Genomic DNA, 16,939 nt, shown 5'->3' with positions numbered 1-16,939 from the left:
AGCTCTAGTAGTTTTCTGGTAGCATCTTTAGGATTCTCTATGTATCATGTCATCTGCAAACAGTGACAGCTTTACTTCTTCTTTTCCTATTTGGATTCCTTTTATTTCTTTTTCTTCTCTGATTGCTGTGGCTAAAACTTTCAAAACTATGTTGAATAAGAGTGGTGAGAGTGGGCAACCTTGTCTTGTTCCTGATCTTAGTGGAAATGGTTTCAGTTTTTCACCATTGAGGACGATGTTGGCTGTGGGTTTCTCATATATGGCTTTTGTTATGTTGAGGAAAGTTCCCTCTATGCCTACTTTCTGCAGGGTTTTTATCATAAGTCGTTGAATTTTGTCGAAACCTTTGTCTGCATTGATTGAGATGATCATATGGTTTTTCTCCTTCAGTTTGTTAATATGGTGTATCACGTTGATTGATTTGCGTATACTGAAGAATCTTTGCATTCCTGGGATAAACCCCACTTGACCATGGTGTATGATCCTTTTAATGTGCTGTTAGATTCGGTTTGCTAGTATTTTGTTGAGGATTTTTGCATCTATGTTCATCAGTGATATTGGCCTGTAGTTTTCTTTTTTTGTGACATCTTTGTCTGGTTTTGGTATCAGGGTGATGGTGGCCTCACAGAATGAGTTTGGGAGTGTTCCTCCCTCTGCTATATTTTGGAAGAGTTTGAGAAGGATAGGTGTTGGCTCTTCTCTAAGTGTTTGATAAAATTCGCCTGTGAAGCCATCTGGTCCTGGGCTTTTGTTTGTTGGAAGATTTTTAATCACAGTTTCAGTTTCAGTGCTTGTGATTGGTCTGTGCATATTTTCTATTTATTCCTGGTTCAGTCAGGGAAGGTTGTGCATTTCTAAAAATTTGTCCATTTCTTCCAGGTTGTCCATTTTATTGGCATATAGTTGCTTGTAGTAATCTCTCATGATCCTTTGTATTTCTGCAGTGTCAGTTGTTACTTCTCCTTTTTCATTTCTAATTCTATTGATTTGAGTCTTCTCCCTTTTTTTCTTGTTGAGTGTGGCTAATGGTTTATCAATTTTGTTTATCTTCTCAAAGAACCAGCTTTTAGTTTTATTGATCTTTGCTATCGTTTCCTTCATTTCTTTTTTATTTATTTCTGATCTGATCTTTATGATTTCTTTCCTTCTGCTAACTTTGGGGGTTTTTTGTTCTTCTTTCTCTGATTGCTTTAGCTGTAAGGTTAGGTTGTTTATTTGAGGTGTTTCTTGTTTCTTAAGGTAGGATTGTATTGCTGTAAACTTTTCCTCTTAGAAGTTCTTTTGCTGCATCCCATAGGTTTTGGGTTGTCGTGTTTTCATTTTCGTTTGTTTCTAGGTATTTTTTGATTTCCTCTTTGATTTCTTCAGTGATCTCTTGGTTATTAAGTAGTGTATTGTTTAGCCTCCATGTGTTTGTATTGTTTACAGATTTTTTCCTGTAATTGATATCTAGTCTCATAGCGTGGTCAGAAAAGATACTTGATACGATTTCAATTTTCTTAAATTTACCAAGGCTTGATTTGTGACCCAAGATATGATCTATCCTAGAGAATGTTCCATGAGCACTTGAGAAAAATGTGTATTCTGTTGTTTTTGGATGGAATGTCCTATAAATATCAATTAAGTCCATGTTGTTTAATGTATCATTTAAAGCTGTGTTTCCTTATTTATTTTCATTTTGGGTGATCTGTCCATTGGTGAAAGTGGCATGTTAAAGTCCCCTACTATGATTGTGTTACTGTCAATTTCCCCTTTTATGGCTGTTAGTATTTGCCTTATGTATTGAGGTGTTCCTATGTTGGGTGCATAAATATTTACAATTGTTCTATCTTCTTCTTGGATTGATCCCTTGATCATTATGTAGTGTCCTTCTTTGTCTCTTGTAATAGTCTTTGTTTTAAAGTCTATTTTGTCTGATATGAGAATTGCTACTCCATCTTTCTTTTGATTTCCATTTGCATGGAATATCTTTTTCCATCCCCTCACTTTCAGTCTGTATGTGTCCCTAGGTCTGAAGTGGATCTCTTGTAGACAGCATATATATGGGTCTTGTTTTTGTATCCATTCCGCCAGTCTATATCTTTTGGTTGGAGCATTTAATCCATTCACATTTAAGGTAATTATCGATACGTATGTTCCTATTAGCATTTTCTTAATTGTTTTGGGTTTGTTATTGTAGGTCTTTTCCTTATCTTGTGTTTCCTGCCTAGAGAAGTTCCTTTAGCATTTGTTGTAAAGCTGGTTTGCTGGTTCTGAATTCTCTTAGCTTTTGCTTGTCTGTAAAAGTTTTAATTTCTCTGTCGAATCTGAATGAGATCCTTGCTGGGTAGAGTAATCTTGGTTGTAGTTTTTTCCCTTTCATTACTTTAAATATGTCCTGCCACTCCCTTCTGGCTTGCAGAGTTTCTGCTGAAAGATCAGCTGTTAACCTTATGGGGATTCCCTTGTATGTTATTTGTTGTTTTTCCCTTGCTGCTTTTAATATTTTTTCTTTGTATTTAATTTTTGATAGTTTGATTAATATGTGTCTTGGCATGTTTCTCCTTGGATTTATGCTGTATGGGACTCTCTGTGCTTCCTGGACTTGATTAACTATTTCCTTTCCCATATTAGGGAAGTTTTCAAGTATAATCTCTTCACATATTTTCTCGGTCCCTTTCTTTTTCTCTTCTTCTTCTGGGACCCCTATAATTCACATGTTGGTGCATTTAATATTGTCCCAGACATCTCTGAGACTATCCTCAATTCTTCTCGTTCTTTTTTCTTTACTCTGCTCTGCAGTAGTTATTTCTACTCTTTTATCTTCCAGGTCACTTAACCATTCTTCTGCCTCAGTTATACTGCTATTGATCCTGTCTAGAGAATTTTTAATTTCATTTATTGTGTTGTTCATGATTGTTTGTTTGCTCTTTAGTTCTTCTAGGTCCTTGTTAAATGTTTCTTGTATTTTCTCCATTCTATTTCCAAGATTTTGAGTCATCTTTACTATCATTAATCTGAATTCTTTTTCAGGTAAACTGCCTATTTCCTCTTCATTTGTTAGGTCTGGTGGGTTTTTACCTTGCTCCTTCATCTGCTGTGTGTTTTTCTGTCTTCTCATTTTGCTTATCTTACTGTGTTTGGGGCCTCCTTTTCGCAGGCTGCAGGTTCGTAGTTCCCATTGTTTTTGGTGTCTTCCCCTAGTGGCTAAGGTTGTTTCAGTGGGTTGTGTAGGCTTCCTGGTGTAGGGGACCTAGTGCCTGTGTTCTGGTGGATGAGGCTGGATCTTGTCTTTCTGGTGGGCAGGTCCATGTCTGGTGGTGTGTTTTGGGGTGTCTGTGACCTTATTATGATTTTAGGCGCCTCTCTGCTAATGGATGGGGTTGTGTTCCTGTCTTGCTAGTTGTGTGGCATAGGGTGTCCAGCACTGTAGCTTGCTGGTTGTTGAGTGGAGCTGGGTCTTGCCGTTGAGATGGAAATCTCTGGGAGATTTTCGCCATTTGATATTACGTGGAGCTGGGAGGTCTCTTGTGGACCAGTGTCCTGAAGTTGGCTCTCCCACCTCAGAGGCACAGCAGTAACTCCTGGCTGCGGCACCAAGAGCCTTTCATCCACACGGCTCAGAATAAAAGGGAGAAAGAAAGAAAGAAAGAAAGAAAGAAAAAGATAAAATAAAGTTATTAAAATAAAAAACAAAAAATAATTATTAAAACAAATTTTTTTAAGTAATGAAAAAGAAAGAACAACCAAACGAAAAAACAAATCCACCAATGTTAACAAGCGCTGAAAAGTATACTAAAACAAAAAACAAAAAGAAAATGTACAGACAGAACCCTAGGACAAATGGTAAAAGCAGAGCTATACAGACAAAATCGCACACAGAAGCATACACATACACACTCACAAAAAGAGAAAAAGGGAAAAAAAATATATATATATATATCCTTGCTCCCAAAGTCCACCTCCTCAATTCGGGATGCTTCCTTGTCTATTCAGGTATTCCACAGATGCAGGGTACATCAAGTTGACTGTGGAGATTTAATCCACTGCTTCTGAGGCTCTTGGGAGATATTTCCCTTTCTCTTTGTTTGCACAGCTCCCAGGGCTCAGCTTTGGATTTGGCCCCGCCTCTGCGTGTAGGTCACCTGAGGGCGTCTGTTCTTCGCTCAGACAGGACGGGGTTAAAGGAGCAGCTGATTCGGGGGCTCTGGCTCACTCAGGCCAGCGGGAGGGAGGGGTACGGATGCGGGGCGAGCCTGCAGCGGCAGAGGCCGGCGTGACGTTGCACCAGCCTGAGGCACGCCGTGTGTTCTCCTGGAGAAGTTGTCCCTGGATCACAGGACCCTGGCAGTGGCGGGCTACACAGGCTCCCAGGAGGGGAGGTGTGGATAGTGACCTGTGCTGCACACAGGCTTCTTGGTGGCCGCAGCAGCAGCCTTAGCATCTCATGCCCATCTCTGGGGGCCACGCTAATAGCCACGGCTCGCGCCCGTCTCTGGAGCTCCTTTAAGCGGCGTTCTGAATCCCCTCTCCTCGCGCACTGCGAAACAGAGGCAAGAAAGCCTCTTGCCTCTTTGACAGCTCCAGACCGTTTCCCGGACTCCGTCCCGGCTAGCTGTGGCCACTAGTCCCTCCAGGCTGTGTTCACGCAGTCAACCCCAGACCTCTCCCTGCGATCTGACCTCCGAAGCCAGAGCCTCAGCTCCCAGCCCCTGCCTGCCCCGGCAGGTGAGCAGACAAACTTCTCAGGCTGGTGAGTGCCGGTCGACACTGATCCTCTGTGCGGGAATGTCTCCACTTTGCCCTCCGCACCCCTGTAGCTGCGCTCTCCTCCGTGGCTCCGAAGCTTCCCCCCTCCGCCACTGCCCGTCTCCACCAGTGAAGGGGCTTCCTAGTATGTGGAAACCTTTCCTCCTTCACAGCTCCCTCCCACTGGTGCAGGTCCTGTCCATATTCTTTTGTCTCTGTTTTTTCTTTTTTCTTTTGCCCTACACAGGTACGTGGGGGAGTTTCTTGCCTTTTGGGAGGGCTGAGGTCTTCTGCCAGTGTTCAGTAGGTGTTCTGTAGGGGTTGTTCCACGTGTAGATGTATTTCTGATGTATCTGTGGGGAGGAAGGTGTTCTCCACGTCTTACTCTTCCACCATCTTGAAGCTCCTGTCTCCATCTTTTTTTTTTTTTTGCCGTATGCGGGCCTCTCACTGTTGTGGCCTCTCCTGTTGCGGAGCACAGGCTCCGGATGCGCAGGCTCAGCGGCCATGGCTCACGGGCCCAGCTGCTACGCTGCATGTGGGATCTTCCCGGACTGGGGCACGAACTCGTGTCCCCTGCATTGGCAGTTGGACTCTCAGCCACTGTACCACCAGGGAAGCCCCATCATTTTTAAAAAGTACTTAGTAGGTACTTCTTCCACTGAGTAGAGCACATGAGGCTTTGAGTAAGCAGTGTGAGTGTTTTTGGTTGCTTTTGGAACTTGTTTTTGTCAGGGTACATATTCTATTTCTCTTATGTTCCTATTTGTGCAGTTTCATTCATCTTTTCTATTTTAACCAATTGATTATTTCTTAGTCAACACTTCCTGCAGACACTGTAAGAAGAACTAAGGGACAGGCATTATAGAGAATTAGAAATTAGGGAAAGAATTATTCTCCTGATTTTAAGAATACATCAAACACTTGTAAATGACACATAGAAGAGACATACGAGGGGTGTGACTGTAAAGTACTGCGAGTTCCAAGCCCGCTGCACCAGCACACACACGTATTAACCTGATAGACACACAACAGTTCTTTCTCAGGTCTCTTCCTCTGCACAAATTGATATGTTCTACTGCTATCTAGAACATATCTGAATGACCCAAGTCATCTCAAATTACCTCCATAAAATGATTCATTGTTTTCCTGCTCAAAGCTAAATGAGAATTTGTTAGATCACCATATCCAGTCACCTAATCAGAAACATGCTGTTTTTGTCTCCTTTCTCTCTCCTTTACCGCCATCAACTCTGTCAGCTCTGCTTGGCATGGGAAAAGGCCGTGTGTGATCTGGCTCCTGCCAACCCTCTTGACTGTTGCCATTTCTCCACAGCTTACCTCCAGCCACACGTAAACCGCCAAACTGACCATGCTCTTTCAAGCTTCTGGCCTTTTCCATTCTGTTTTCTTCAATCTGAAATTCTCTCTATAGTTAATTCTAGTTCCATGTCGAAAATCGGTTCATTATAGGAAGTATTTACTAACTCCACTCCATCAGTCCCCACCTCTAAGATGAGTTAAGGGCTTCTTCTTCTCTACTGCCATGGTAGCCTGTGAACATCTGTGCCGTAATTGCCATTACTGGTTTACCTGACTGTTCCCTTCACTAGGCTGTAAGTACCTGAAGACAGTATTTCATGTCTCTGTATGTAGTACTTAGCCTGTAATATGTAATTAATAAAGGTTTGTTGGATGAATATATTGTAGTATGAAGGTTACAAACCAAATTTAACAAATTGATGGTTCATTCCTCAGGGAGAAAACTTTCAGCAGATGAAATTAAAATTTGGGCATAGAAAGTTTTAAGATGGTGGCCAGACCTGAGATATATGGGGTATTAGCAATTTTGTGTGGCATTATCTCCACCCAGTAGTTTACTTTCATATACAGCCATACTTTGCAGATTTTTCTTCTTCAGTTCTGGCTTGACTACTTCTGTGCTTTTCTTGCATGAAAACATTTTGTTCATGTCTAAGAATCCACACTCATTGTTTCTTTATTCATTCAGAAACATTTACATAGCATCTCCTGTGTGCCTGACACTGGGGTAGGCACTAGAAATACAGAAGCAAAAAGCACAGTTTCTGCTCTAAAGATTGTTAGTTTTATCTGGGTATTTATATTATCTAATAAAACTCTCTTAGAATTGCTCCTTCAGTGGTGAGTTTGTGTGTTCATGTATAATGAATTCCCTAGTTCATGATGATCTGTATTCCATATTGTGAGTTATTTTAAAAGGCTATTTGTTAAATCATGATATAAATAGGTAGGACCACTTTGAGCAGTATTTTTAAGCAAAAATGGACATTATTTTTTTGAGAAGATGAAAAGGCAAGTAAGGTGTTAAAATAGGCTGGAGCCAAGAGTATTGTTAAGTCTGAAAAAATGACACTAGTTAAGGGCAGGCACCAGTTATGGGATGCCTTATGATTTGTGACATAATCTGTAAAGCATTTTAGAAATAAGTGGCATGGTGAAAGGGATTTTTGCTACTAGGTATGGGATAAATGCAGCTTCCATGGTAATCCTGTTATGAGGTTATGGGAGTTACCCTGGGTTTAGAGTTACAGATACTGAAAAGTATGTATCTGAGAAGTTGGTTGGACTCGGTGTTGAACTGGATGTCAAAGTCAAAGGAGGAATAGCACTTGAGCTGGCATGAAAGGGCATCTGGAAGGGAGCAACATCATTCATTTATCCATTCGGAAAATACTTACCGTGTGCCAGGCACTGGGGAGCTTCGTATAATAAACAAAGCGGTCATGGGGCGCTGACGATAGAATAGTTCAAAAAGGATTAAGGCGTAGGAGTTTTGAGTTGGTTTATTTTCTTTGCTTTTTAAATGGATGTATTTAGCAGGTTGAGCAACTAAGTAAAGTCACCTACCACAGCCACGTGAAGTAACTGTAAAACACAAATGATACACTAGAGAAAAAGCAAAGCACTTTTTTGTGGCCAAATTCTCTAAAGTCTCATCTTTCAATAGAATGCAGGTTCTTAAATTTTAAAACAGTATGCCTCTCTCACTGAGTACCTTTCGTTAGTATTCAACAGTAGAAATAACCATTTGCATGTTTGGAACAGATAACTACTTTATATAACTGGCATAAACACTTTGATGGTGATTACAGTTTTTTTTAATAAAAACTTTAAGGAAAGAACTGGAATGAATTCTTCCTTTGTAATATGCATAAAATTACAGTCTGAGTCATAGCGTTTTTTGAATGGAATTTTATTTTGTTGACTTCACTTAGCAGTACTACATTACTCTGAAGATCCCCTGGTTTTTTTCCAATTCTGAAAATAATTTTTAAATTAATAATATTCAAATAAATGTCATATTTAGTGGAAGATTTTACCATGGACTTTAAAGGGCCATAGCTAACGTTGGCGATCATGAAAAAACAAATAGATCATTCAACTTTGTGGTTTTTTCCTAAGACATTAATTACCTTTATTCCTGTGTAACATTCTGTTCAGTGTGTTGTAGTTTAATTACTTATGGAACTTTTAGAAATCCACCTATACTGTATAAACAGTGACCTATTTGTCCAGATCAAATATGTAGCAGCTGTTTGGTATTGGTGTGAAATTATAATATTTGATAGCACTAAGTCCTCCAGGCACTGCAGACGCCCATTAGCATGCATGTGCAACAGCAAGGTTTTTACCTTTCTTGTAGGCCACTGATAAGAAGATTTAAATGACTGTAGAAAATTTTTGCTCCAGGGCAAAGAACTCAATAGAAATCCATTTATATAACTTGTGTGTATGGTATTGAATGACACAAACTAGTAGTGGAATGTAGTCATTCATATGTAAAGGTGGTTCTTCCAGGGAGCTGCCTGGGTCTGATAAGGGGGGAAAAAAAGGCAGTGCTTTTATAGTCTGTGTTTAAGCCGCCCAAGAATTACCCACACAGATACTACTCATTACACTATTTTTCCATCCAGCAGGGAAATGTGTCCACAGGCAAAAGTATCTTTATCTAATTTTGAAGTGATTGTTGTTTTGCTGCAAAGATAGCTTCTGGAACTGCTGATGTGATCCTCGTAAAAATGCAAATTGTATTAACTCTACTGCTGCTTATCAGATGTGGGAACTTCTGCCACTAAGCAATGCAGTGTGATCAAAAGAAGGACAATTTACATCTTGGCTTGAACAGCATTTCATAAATAGATTTTTATCTTAACTATTCCACCTCTGCATTCTGAACCCAGTTTAGAGAATAATTTATATTAAGGTTAACCTAATTTACTTTAAAATATTGGGTATACGTACTTGGAGCAGTTCACTTTCACAGTTTTATGGACCTAAATTTAAAATTACAGGAAGTCATCATTCTATAATAATCTATTTCTAATGCCATTCCGGTGGTTCTTATGGCTTAAAGATGATTAGATAGATGGTCAGTGTGGATCTGACTCCTCTTCACATAATCAAGAAAAGAATTATTGCTTGAGTGTTGTTTCAATATATGTTTTTTCAAGGAAAAGGATGTTGTTTTTTGTCATTTGTGGTGTACCTATATAGTTTCTAACTTTTAAAGCAGGGAGCCATGAGTTTTAACTAGGTTATCTGTGTGCCATTTTAACTCTAAGTTCTTCCTTGATGACGAGGTAAGGAGACAATGTTCTAGTCATTAAGAAATATTTCTTTTTCCCTTTTAGTGCCCCTTCTTTGTTGATGCCACTTCCTGGAACTAAAGGATCAGCTTCAGTGGATAAATATGCTGTGTTTAAAGGAATTGCAGCTGACAAGTCCTCTGAAAATACTGTTCCGTTTAGAGGTAAAAACAGTTCATAAATTCATGAACCTGTGAATGTAAATTTTTGTTTTTAGTGGTGACCTTTTATGGTGAATGTCCTTGAGCTGTGATCTTAAGGTTCCTAACCTTAATTGGGCTTCTGTCTTTTCATCATAGAGCCTGGTGATAAATATAGTGCTTTCAGAGAACTTGAACAGACAGCAGAGAGTAAATCTTTAGGTAAGTTTTTGTTTCCTTAAATGGATAAATTATTTCAATTTTTAATAAGAGACTTTTATGGTTCTTTCAGTAGCATCCCAAACATTCTTTTATTTTACTGTGTGGTTGTTTTTGTTTCGTTTTGTAGCTCTGGAAATTACAAGAAAGAAAAATGTGGTTCAGTTATTAGATAATAAAATAACTGATAATTTAGAAAAATTATTTTCTAATAATGCAATTTCCTTTGAAGATAGTGCATTCCCTTTCACTGGAAGCCTTCAAGCCAAGTTAGACTCCTGTGACCACTTTCGGTTATTTTAACACTCAAAACAAGACTTGAGCTGTTGGCAGTGCAGCAATCTGTGGACTGTGCGAAAGGCAGCAGCCAGTCTTTTACATCTCAAGATTTTCAAAATTGGCTGTAATTTAATGAGTAGAAGTGAGAGGGCTTTGTGTGCCTGTGTGGTTCCTATCTCTGATAGAAGGGCTTAAATAGAGTAGAAGGGAATGTAGAATGATAATTTGAGAGCCATATATGTAAAGTCATATTTGTGGCTGAATCCTACTGGAAACCTGATGTGTAGGATTTAGATAATCCATAGGTCAAATGATGTCCTTCAAAGCTTACCCACGCATGCTGTGAAGTTTTTATCCTCTACTGAGGAGTTCTTCCTGGAAACAGTACCACATTCTACCTCTCTGTATTGGACAATCAAATTTGGAACATCTTTCCACAATCACTTGTTCTAACCCTTTTCTCCGAGCAATGGGGAGGGCGTGGGGAGGTGGGGGGAAATTACAGGAAAGGTAAGGTGTATGTGTGAAAGTTAAAATAGAAAGTGTACTGCTTAAATATCTGTAGAAATATTCAATCTTTTTTTTCTTTTCTTTTCTTTTTTATTTTTTTTGCGGTCCGCGGGCCTCTCACTGCTGTGGCCTCTCCCGTTGCGGAGCACAGGCTCCAGATGCGCAGGCTCAGCGGCCATGGCTCACGGGCCCAGCCGCTCCGCGGCATGTGGGATCTTTCCGGACCCGGGCACGAACCCGTGTCCTCTGCATCGGCAGGCGGACTCTCAACCACTGCGCCACCAGGGAAGCCCAGAAATACTCAATCTTTTACAGCTCTTAGGTTCTAGAAATGTTTCCTTGTGTTTCATTCAAGCCTTTAGGATGTAATAACTTTCTTCCTCAGTGCCTGTATTAGGTACTATGAGTACAAAAATAAACCCCAGAGGAACTTCTGGTTTGTTAATTTGGCATTTACTCCTAGCAATGCTTTTATCAACTCTTGGGCCAAGGCAAGTTTGGAGTAAAGAGCATGGTTTAATATCAGGGTTCTTTATATACTCTGGTATTAGTGATCGTATGATATGTATGTTATTCCTGGGAAACACCATGGTGCCACCAAAATGTAAGCAGCACATCTTAGCCCTGCTTTTGCAGTAGTTTACGAACAGAATCCCAGATGCTTGTTGGCATTGTTGTGTGCTTGCTTTCATTCCTGTCTTACCTTTAAGGCTTTCCAGGGAGAGATGCCAACTTTGTTCATTTTAGGAGAATATATTTTTTTCTACTCTCATTAAAAATACAGGGCTTCCCTGGTGGCACAGTGGTTAAGAATCCGCCTGCCAATGCAGGGAACATGGGTTCGAGCCCTGGTCCAGGAAGATCCCACATGCCGCAAAGCAACTAAGCCCGTGCACCACAACTACTGAGTCTGTGAGCCACAACTACTGAGCCCGCATGCCACAACTACTGAAGCCCACATGCCTAGAGCCCGTGCTCCACAACAAGAGAAGCCACCGCAGTGAGAAGCCCGCGCACCGCTTCGAAGAGTAGCCCCCGCTCACCGCAACTAGAGAAAGCCCACGCAGCAACGAAGACCCAACGCAGCCAAAAATTAATTAATTAATTAATTTAAAACTTTAAAAAAGTGGACTGAAAAGCTACCCATGAAGTCATATGCTTAATGTACCTCCTGATAAGCAATCTTCCAGTGTCTGCAACTAATTTATTTGCCCAAAAAGCCCCTGTGTTTTTGAACATGTAAACCCACCCATTTTTATTTCTTTTTAACCCTTTCACCCAGGTTACATTTCTAGTGGAAACGTTTACAATTCATCAGTAAGTTTAGTTTGCTGTGGTGATTTCCTTTATAAAATAACAAAGCAAAACTTGTCAGTTTCACAGATATTTTAAAGGAGCACATCAAAAATTTAGGCTGTGACAAAATTGACTGCTTATTACCTTTTTATTTACACAAATAATACAAATATTATCATTGATGTACTTGCCTAAAATTCTAGGGCGATTTTTAAAGTTTTACATCTGCTTCTGTCAATTTGTGAAATTGACTTTAGTTTTATTAGTGGTATGTATAAAAACATAAAATACAGAAATTCTGAATGCTGTTCTTCTCTTTCTGAAATTTCCCTAATATTAAATAGATTTCTCTGTGTTGATAAATTATGCTGGTGAATTTGTTAAGTAGCTCAAATTAGGGGGGAAATAAGCTTCCATTATTTTCCATGCTTTTTTCTTTCTTTTTTTTTTATAAATTTATTTTTGATTTTATTTATTTTTGGCTGTGTTGGGTCTTCATTGCTTCAGGCGGTCTTTCTCTAGTTCCGGCGAGCGGGAGCTACTCATTGTTGCTGTGCACTGACTTCTCATTGCAGTGGCTTCTCTTGTTGCAGAGCATGGGCTCTAGGCACGCAGGCTCAGTAGTTGTGGTTTGTGAGCTCTAGAGCGCAGGCTCAGTAGTTGTGGCACACGGGCCCAGTTGCTCCGCGGCATGTGGGATCTTCCCAGACCAGGGCTCAAACCCATGTCCCTGCACTGGCAGGCAGATTCTTAACCACTGTGCCACCAAGGAAGCCCCCATGCTTTTTTCATATGATGTATCAAAGTATATATCATGTTATAAGCACAATATATTTAAAGCCTGCGTTATTTAAGTGACAATTTGCAGAATTATATTTTGGTTTTACACACATTTTTATAGTTCATATGCTTCTATATCTCATTTTTAGGGAAAAGTAGAATTTTAAAAAATGGATGAAGAAATTAAAGCTTGTATTTTAATTTATAACTCTCCAGAAATGGCATTCATATTTTTAAATAATAAGTGATGTTAGTATAGCTATATTTATATTTGGTTTATCTCTGGTTTTCATTATCTGGTATAACCTAGTGGATTTTATGGAAGACCTTCAGGCACTATTCAAAAACTGAGATCATCTGTGTCCTAACCTTATGCCTATGAGTGATAAAATTATTGTGATAATAAAGAATAGAAACCCTATTAAGAACCATGGGCCCAGATTTTTATCAGTATCTAACTGCATCTATTTAATTATTTATGAGAAATACCTTAGTACCTATTTTCTCTAACTAAAAAACTAATTTAAAAAATGCTGTCAGTAACCCCATCCTCAGAGTAGCACAATATAAACTAAAGTTTAAATCCGATCCTCAAAATTTTTTTAAAAACTTATTTATTATTTATTTATTTATTTTTGGCTGTGTTGGGTCTTCATTGCTGCACGTGGGTTTTCTCTAGTTGTGGCGAGCAGGGGCTACTCTTCGTTGTGGTGCGCAGGCTTCTCATTGCGGTGGCTTCTCTTGCAGAGCACGGGCTCTAGGTGCGCGGGCTTCAGTAGTTGTGGCATGTGGGCTCGGTAGTTGTGGCACACGGGCTTAGTTGCTCCACGGCATGTGGGATCTTTCTGGACCAGGGCTTGAACCTGTGTCCCTGCATTAGCAGGCGTATTCTTAACCACTGCAACACCAGGGAAGTCCCCTCAAAATTTTTAATAATGGAATTGGTATTCAAATCCCTTTGAATTGTAATAAATAAGAATAAGTGCTGATTGGTACAGTGAGATTGCTGATTTCAAGAAGAGCCCAAGTACTCATGGATTTTTTGGGTAAGATTCAGCTTATTTGTTGGAAAGTGTGGGGGGAACTACTTTATAATGTGCCCTTAACAAGAATGCTTTGCAAATAAGCAGATGCCTTTTCAGAATTTTTCATCAAATCCCTTCAAATTAATGCCTCAATATACTTGAGCAAAACCACATAGTATCTAACCATAAGCTTAAGGGCCTAGCTGAGCAGAGTCTTGTACATCCTAAATATTAGATTCAGGATTTTTCATAATACTTCATTGGTACCTGTGATATTTTTTTTCTGATTGATTACCATGTAACACATTTTATCTTTAAAGGGCCACTATGTGTTTTAATATGCCTCTCTTCAGGAACCTCCAGCGCCTATTTCCTTTTTTTTTTTAAATTTATTTATTTAATTTATTTATTTTTGGCTGCGTTGGGTCTTCGTTGCTGAGCACAAGCTTTCCCTAGTTGCGGCGAGCAGGGGCTACTCTTCGTTGCGGTGCAAGTGCTTCTCATTGTGGTGGCTTCTCTTTTTTGCAGAGCACAGGCTCTAGGTGCATGGGCTTCAGCAGTTGTGGCGTGCAGGCTCAGCAGTTGTGGCGAACGGGCTTAGAGCGCAGCCTCAGTAGTTGTGGCAAACGGACTTAGTTGCTCTGTGGCATGTGGGATCTTCCCAGACCAGGGCTCAAACCCGTGTCCCCTGCGTTGGCAGGCGGATTCTTAAACCACTGTCCAGCGCCTATTTCTTATTCTCCTGTATGCTTGGCTGGCTAGCAATAGTGAGAAAACATCCTTAGAGCAATGCTTTTGGACAGCTGAAGGCTCTGGCACAGACATATCATGTCACATATCATATCACACTGAAATGAGCAAATGAAAATCGTGTGATACGTGTGCTCAGTTTGATTTTTATTTATTTCCCTATCACTAGCCTTCAGTGTGGAAACAAAAGGGATATTTGGTAGGGATATTATTAAACTGTGGTTAAATAATGTGAAGCCAGTGAGGGAAACGTCTGTAATATGCTTGTACTTTAATATGGATCATGGGATTTTAGCTCAGCATTCTTTTGTATTTGGCTGTGTTTTTTCTTGCAGGAGAAAACTTTGCAGAATTCAGATCTGCGGGAAATGATGATGGTTTCACCGATTTTAAAACCGCCGATAGTATCTCACCACTAGAGCCACCAGCAAAAGACAAACCTTTTCCGGCAGCCTTCCCCTCAGGAGCTATCCAACAGAAACCACAAACGCAGGTGAAAAATCCTCTGAACTTAGCAGACCTAGATATGTTTTCCTCAGTTACTTGCAGCAGTGAGAAACCATTGTCCTTTTCAACTGCATTCAGTGCATCAAAATCTGTTTCCTCACGACCCCAGCTCACGGGATCTGTGGCACCCATGACGACATTGGCGTCAACTAAAACTTCTAGTTTGGCTGATGATTTTGGAGAATTCAACCTTTTTGGGGAATATTCTAGTCCAGCATCTGTTGGGGAGCAGGATGACTTTGCAGATTTTATGGCTTTCAGTAATAGTTCTATTTCATCTGAGCAAAAGGCAGATGACAAATATGAGGCCCTTAAAGAGGAAAGTAGTCCGGTTCCTCTAAGCAGCAGCGTGAGCAGCACAGTGAAGAACGGACAGAGCTCTGCCGCTGCGTCTACCAAATACGATGTCTTCAGACAGCTCTCTCTGGAAGGATCGGGACTAGGTGTTGAAGAGCTGAAAGATAACACTCCTTCAGGAAAGAGCGATGATGATTTCGCTGACTTCCACTCCAGTAAATTTTCTTCCATGAGCTCGGACAAATCCCTGGGAGAGAAAGCAGTGGCTTTCAGACACACCAAAGAAGACTCTGCTTCGGTGAAGTCCTTGGATCTCCCTTCCATTGGTGGCAGCAGTGCTGGCAAGGAGGACTCTGAAGATGCACTCTCTGTTCAGTTTGACATGAAACTGGCTGATGTGGGAGGAGATCTTAAGCATGTCATGTCTGATAGCTCTTTGGATTTACCAACAGTTAGTGGCCAGCATCCTCCTGCTGCAGGTGAGGAATTGGTGAGATTGCTCTGGTGATGGTGATATAGATCTCAAAGATGGCTCTGTGGGTGTTGATTTACAGAAGAGGAAGGCTCTGGCTCTTAACCCTCATGAATGTCTAATAATTAACCTCTTCATTGCCAGTCCCCTTAAAGCAGTGTTGAATTGGATTCTGTGGATACTTGGATATGTGGATACCATGAATACAATGAAACTTAGACTGGATAGCTAAGATACTTTTACATTTGAAATCTAACACCAACTTGGTGTCTGAGGCACATCAAAATCCACTGCTGAGTGAGCCACACATTGCCAGAAATTTTATAAAGACTTTTGCAGTGTCAGTAACGTTCCTCCATTTCTGTGAGTGAAGTCCATGTTTCCGTCTCCTTTTTTCTTCTCTTGGGTATATTTGGCAGCTGCCAATAGAGTATTCTGTTTGGTTTATAGAAACCAACTCTTGTTAGACCAAGAAAGTAACAATGTCTAGCCAGTTATACTGCAGTTTTGCCACATCCCTATAAGAGAAGAGGGCAAGAGCTTGTACCTGGATGCCCTGTGTGCCAGGGTCTGGCAAGGAGGAGGGCAGGAGTTGTTAGTGGAATTGAGGTACGGTTTTCAGTGTTAACGCTATTACTGGAAGTAGTAAATTGTAACACAACTGTAGATGGTAGATAGGGTAACTACTAACTTTCTCATAAAATGTTTGAAAACATCTTAGAGGAGAGCCCTCTTTAAATCCCATGTGGATTTACATGTAGCAGTTGATTCTCTAGTCCAAATTCCTGTCAGAAAAACTAGATTCCCAAGTGTCCTAGTTTTTATTTTGTTTTGTTCTTTGATATGTATATAGAAAGATAAACCTATTTTGTGGCCTTTAATAATGAGAAATATCTCAGCATTACTGTATTATTCCAGAAAATGCATTATGCGTACGAAGGGTTCCTTGTCGTTTAACTAGAGAGGGACACATAAGACACTCCCAAGTTTACAGATTCAGGAAGAAATAGTAAAGTATGGCGGCTTTTGCATATATCAATTTGGTAAGTCAGAAAACAAAATTGCATCCATCCTTTGGCTATTGAGATGTTAGAGGTCTTCTTAAACAGGGTGCTGAATTGGGAGCAAGGTATCGGAGGAGTGACGTGTTCCACAGGCTACTTGCCAAGTGCAGTGGGCTGTCTGCAGGGCTGCTTGTGCCCCGACTGTCTACTTCTTTTTCTAATGTACCCTTCTTCAAATGTTTTCCTTTATTTATTTTTATTTTTTTTTGCCGCTGTTTGTTTGCTAGAGTGATTTTGTTTCTTTT

At 40.2% G+C, this 16,939-nt stretch overlaps 1 protein-coding gene across 18 annotated transcripts in view; it reads left to right on the top strand.

Moving 5' to 3' along the window:
• Positions 1–16,939, top strand: part of SYNRG (synergin gamma) — a 92,614-nt gene that overhangs the window by 42,883 nt on the left and 32,792 nt on the right. For all 18 annotated transcript variants that reach the window (XM_067715293.1, XM_067715287.1, XM_067715286.1 and 15 more), the window contains 3 exons: positions 9,401–9,519; positions 9,655–9,717; positions 14,690–15,637. In XM_067715293.1, the coding sequence (XP_067571394.1) occupies positions 9,401–9,519; positions 9,655–9,717; positions 14,690–15,637 (1,130 nt within the window). The remainder of the gene's footprint in view (positions 1–9,400; positions 9,520–9,654; positions 9,718–14,689; positions 15,638–16,939) is intronic.

Source organism: Pseudorca crassidens, chromosome 19, assembly GCF_039906515.1.
Source record: "Pseudorca crassidens isolate mPseCra1 chromosome 19, mPseCra1.hap1, whole genome shotgun sequence".
NCBI lineage: Eukaryota > Metazoa > Chordata > Mammalia > Artiodactyla > Delphinidae > Pseudorca > Pseudorca crassidens.
Note: the sequence above shows the minus strand (reverse complement) of the source record. Positions and strands in the feature narration are given on the sequence as shown.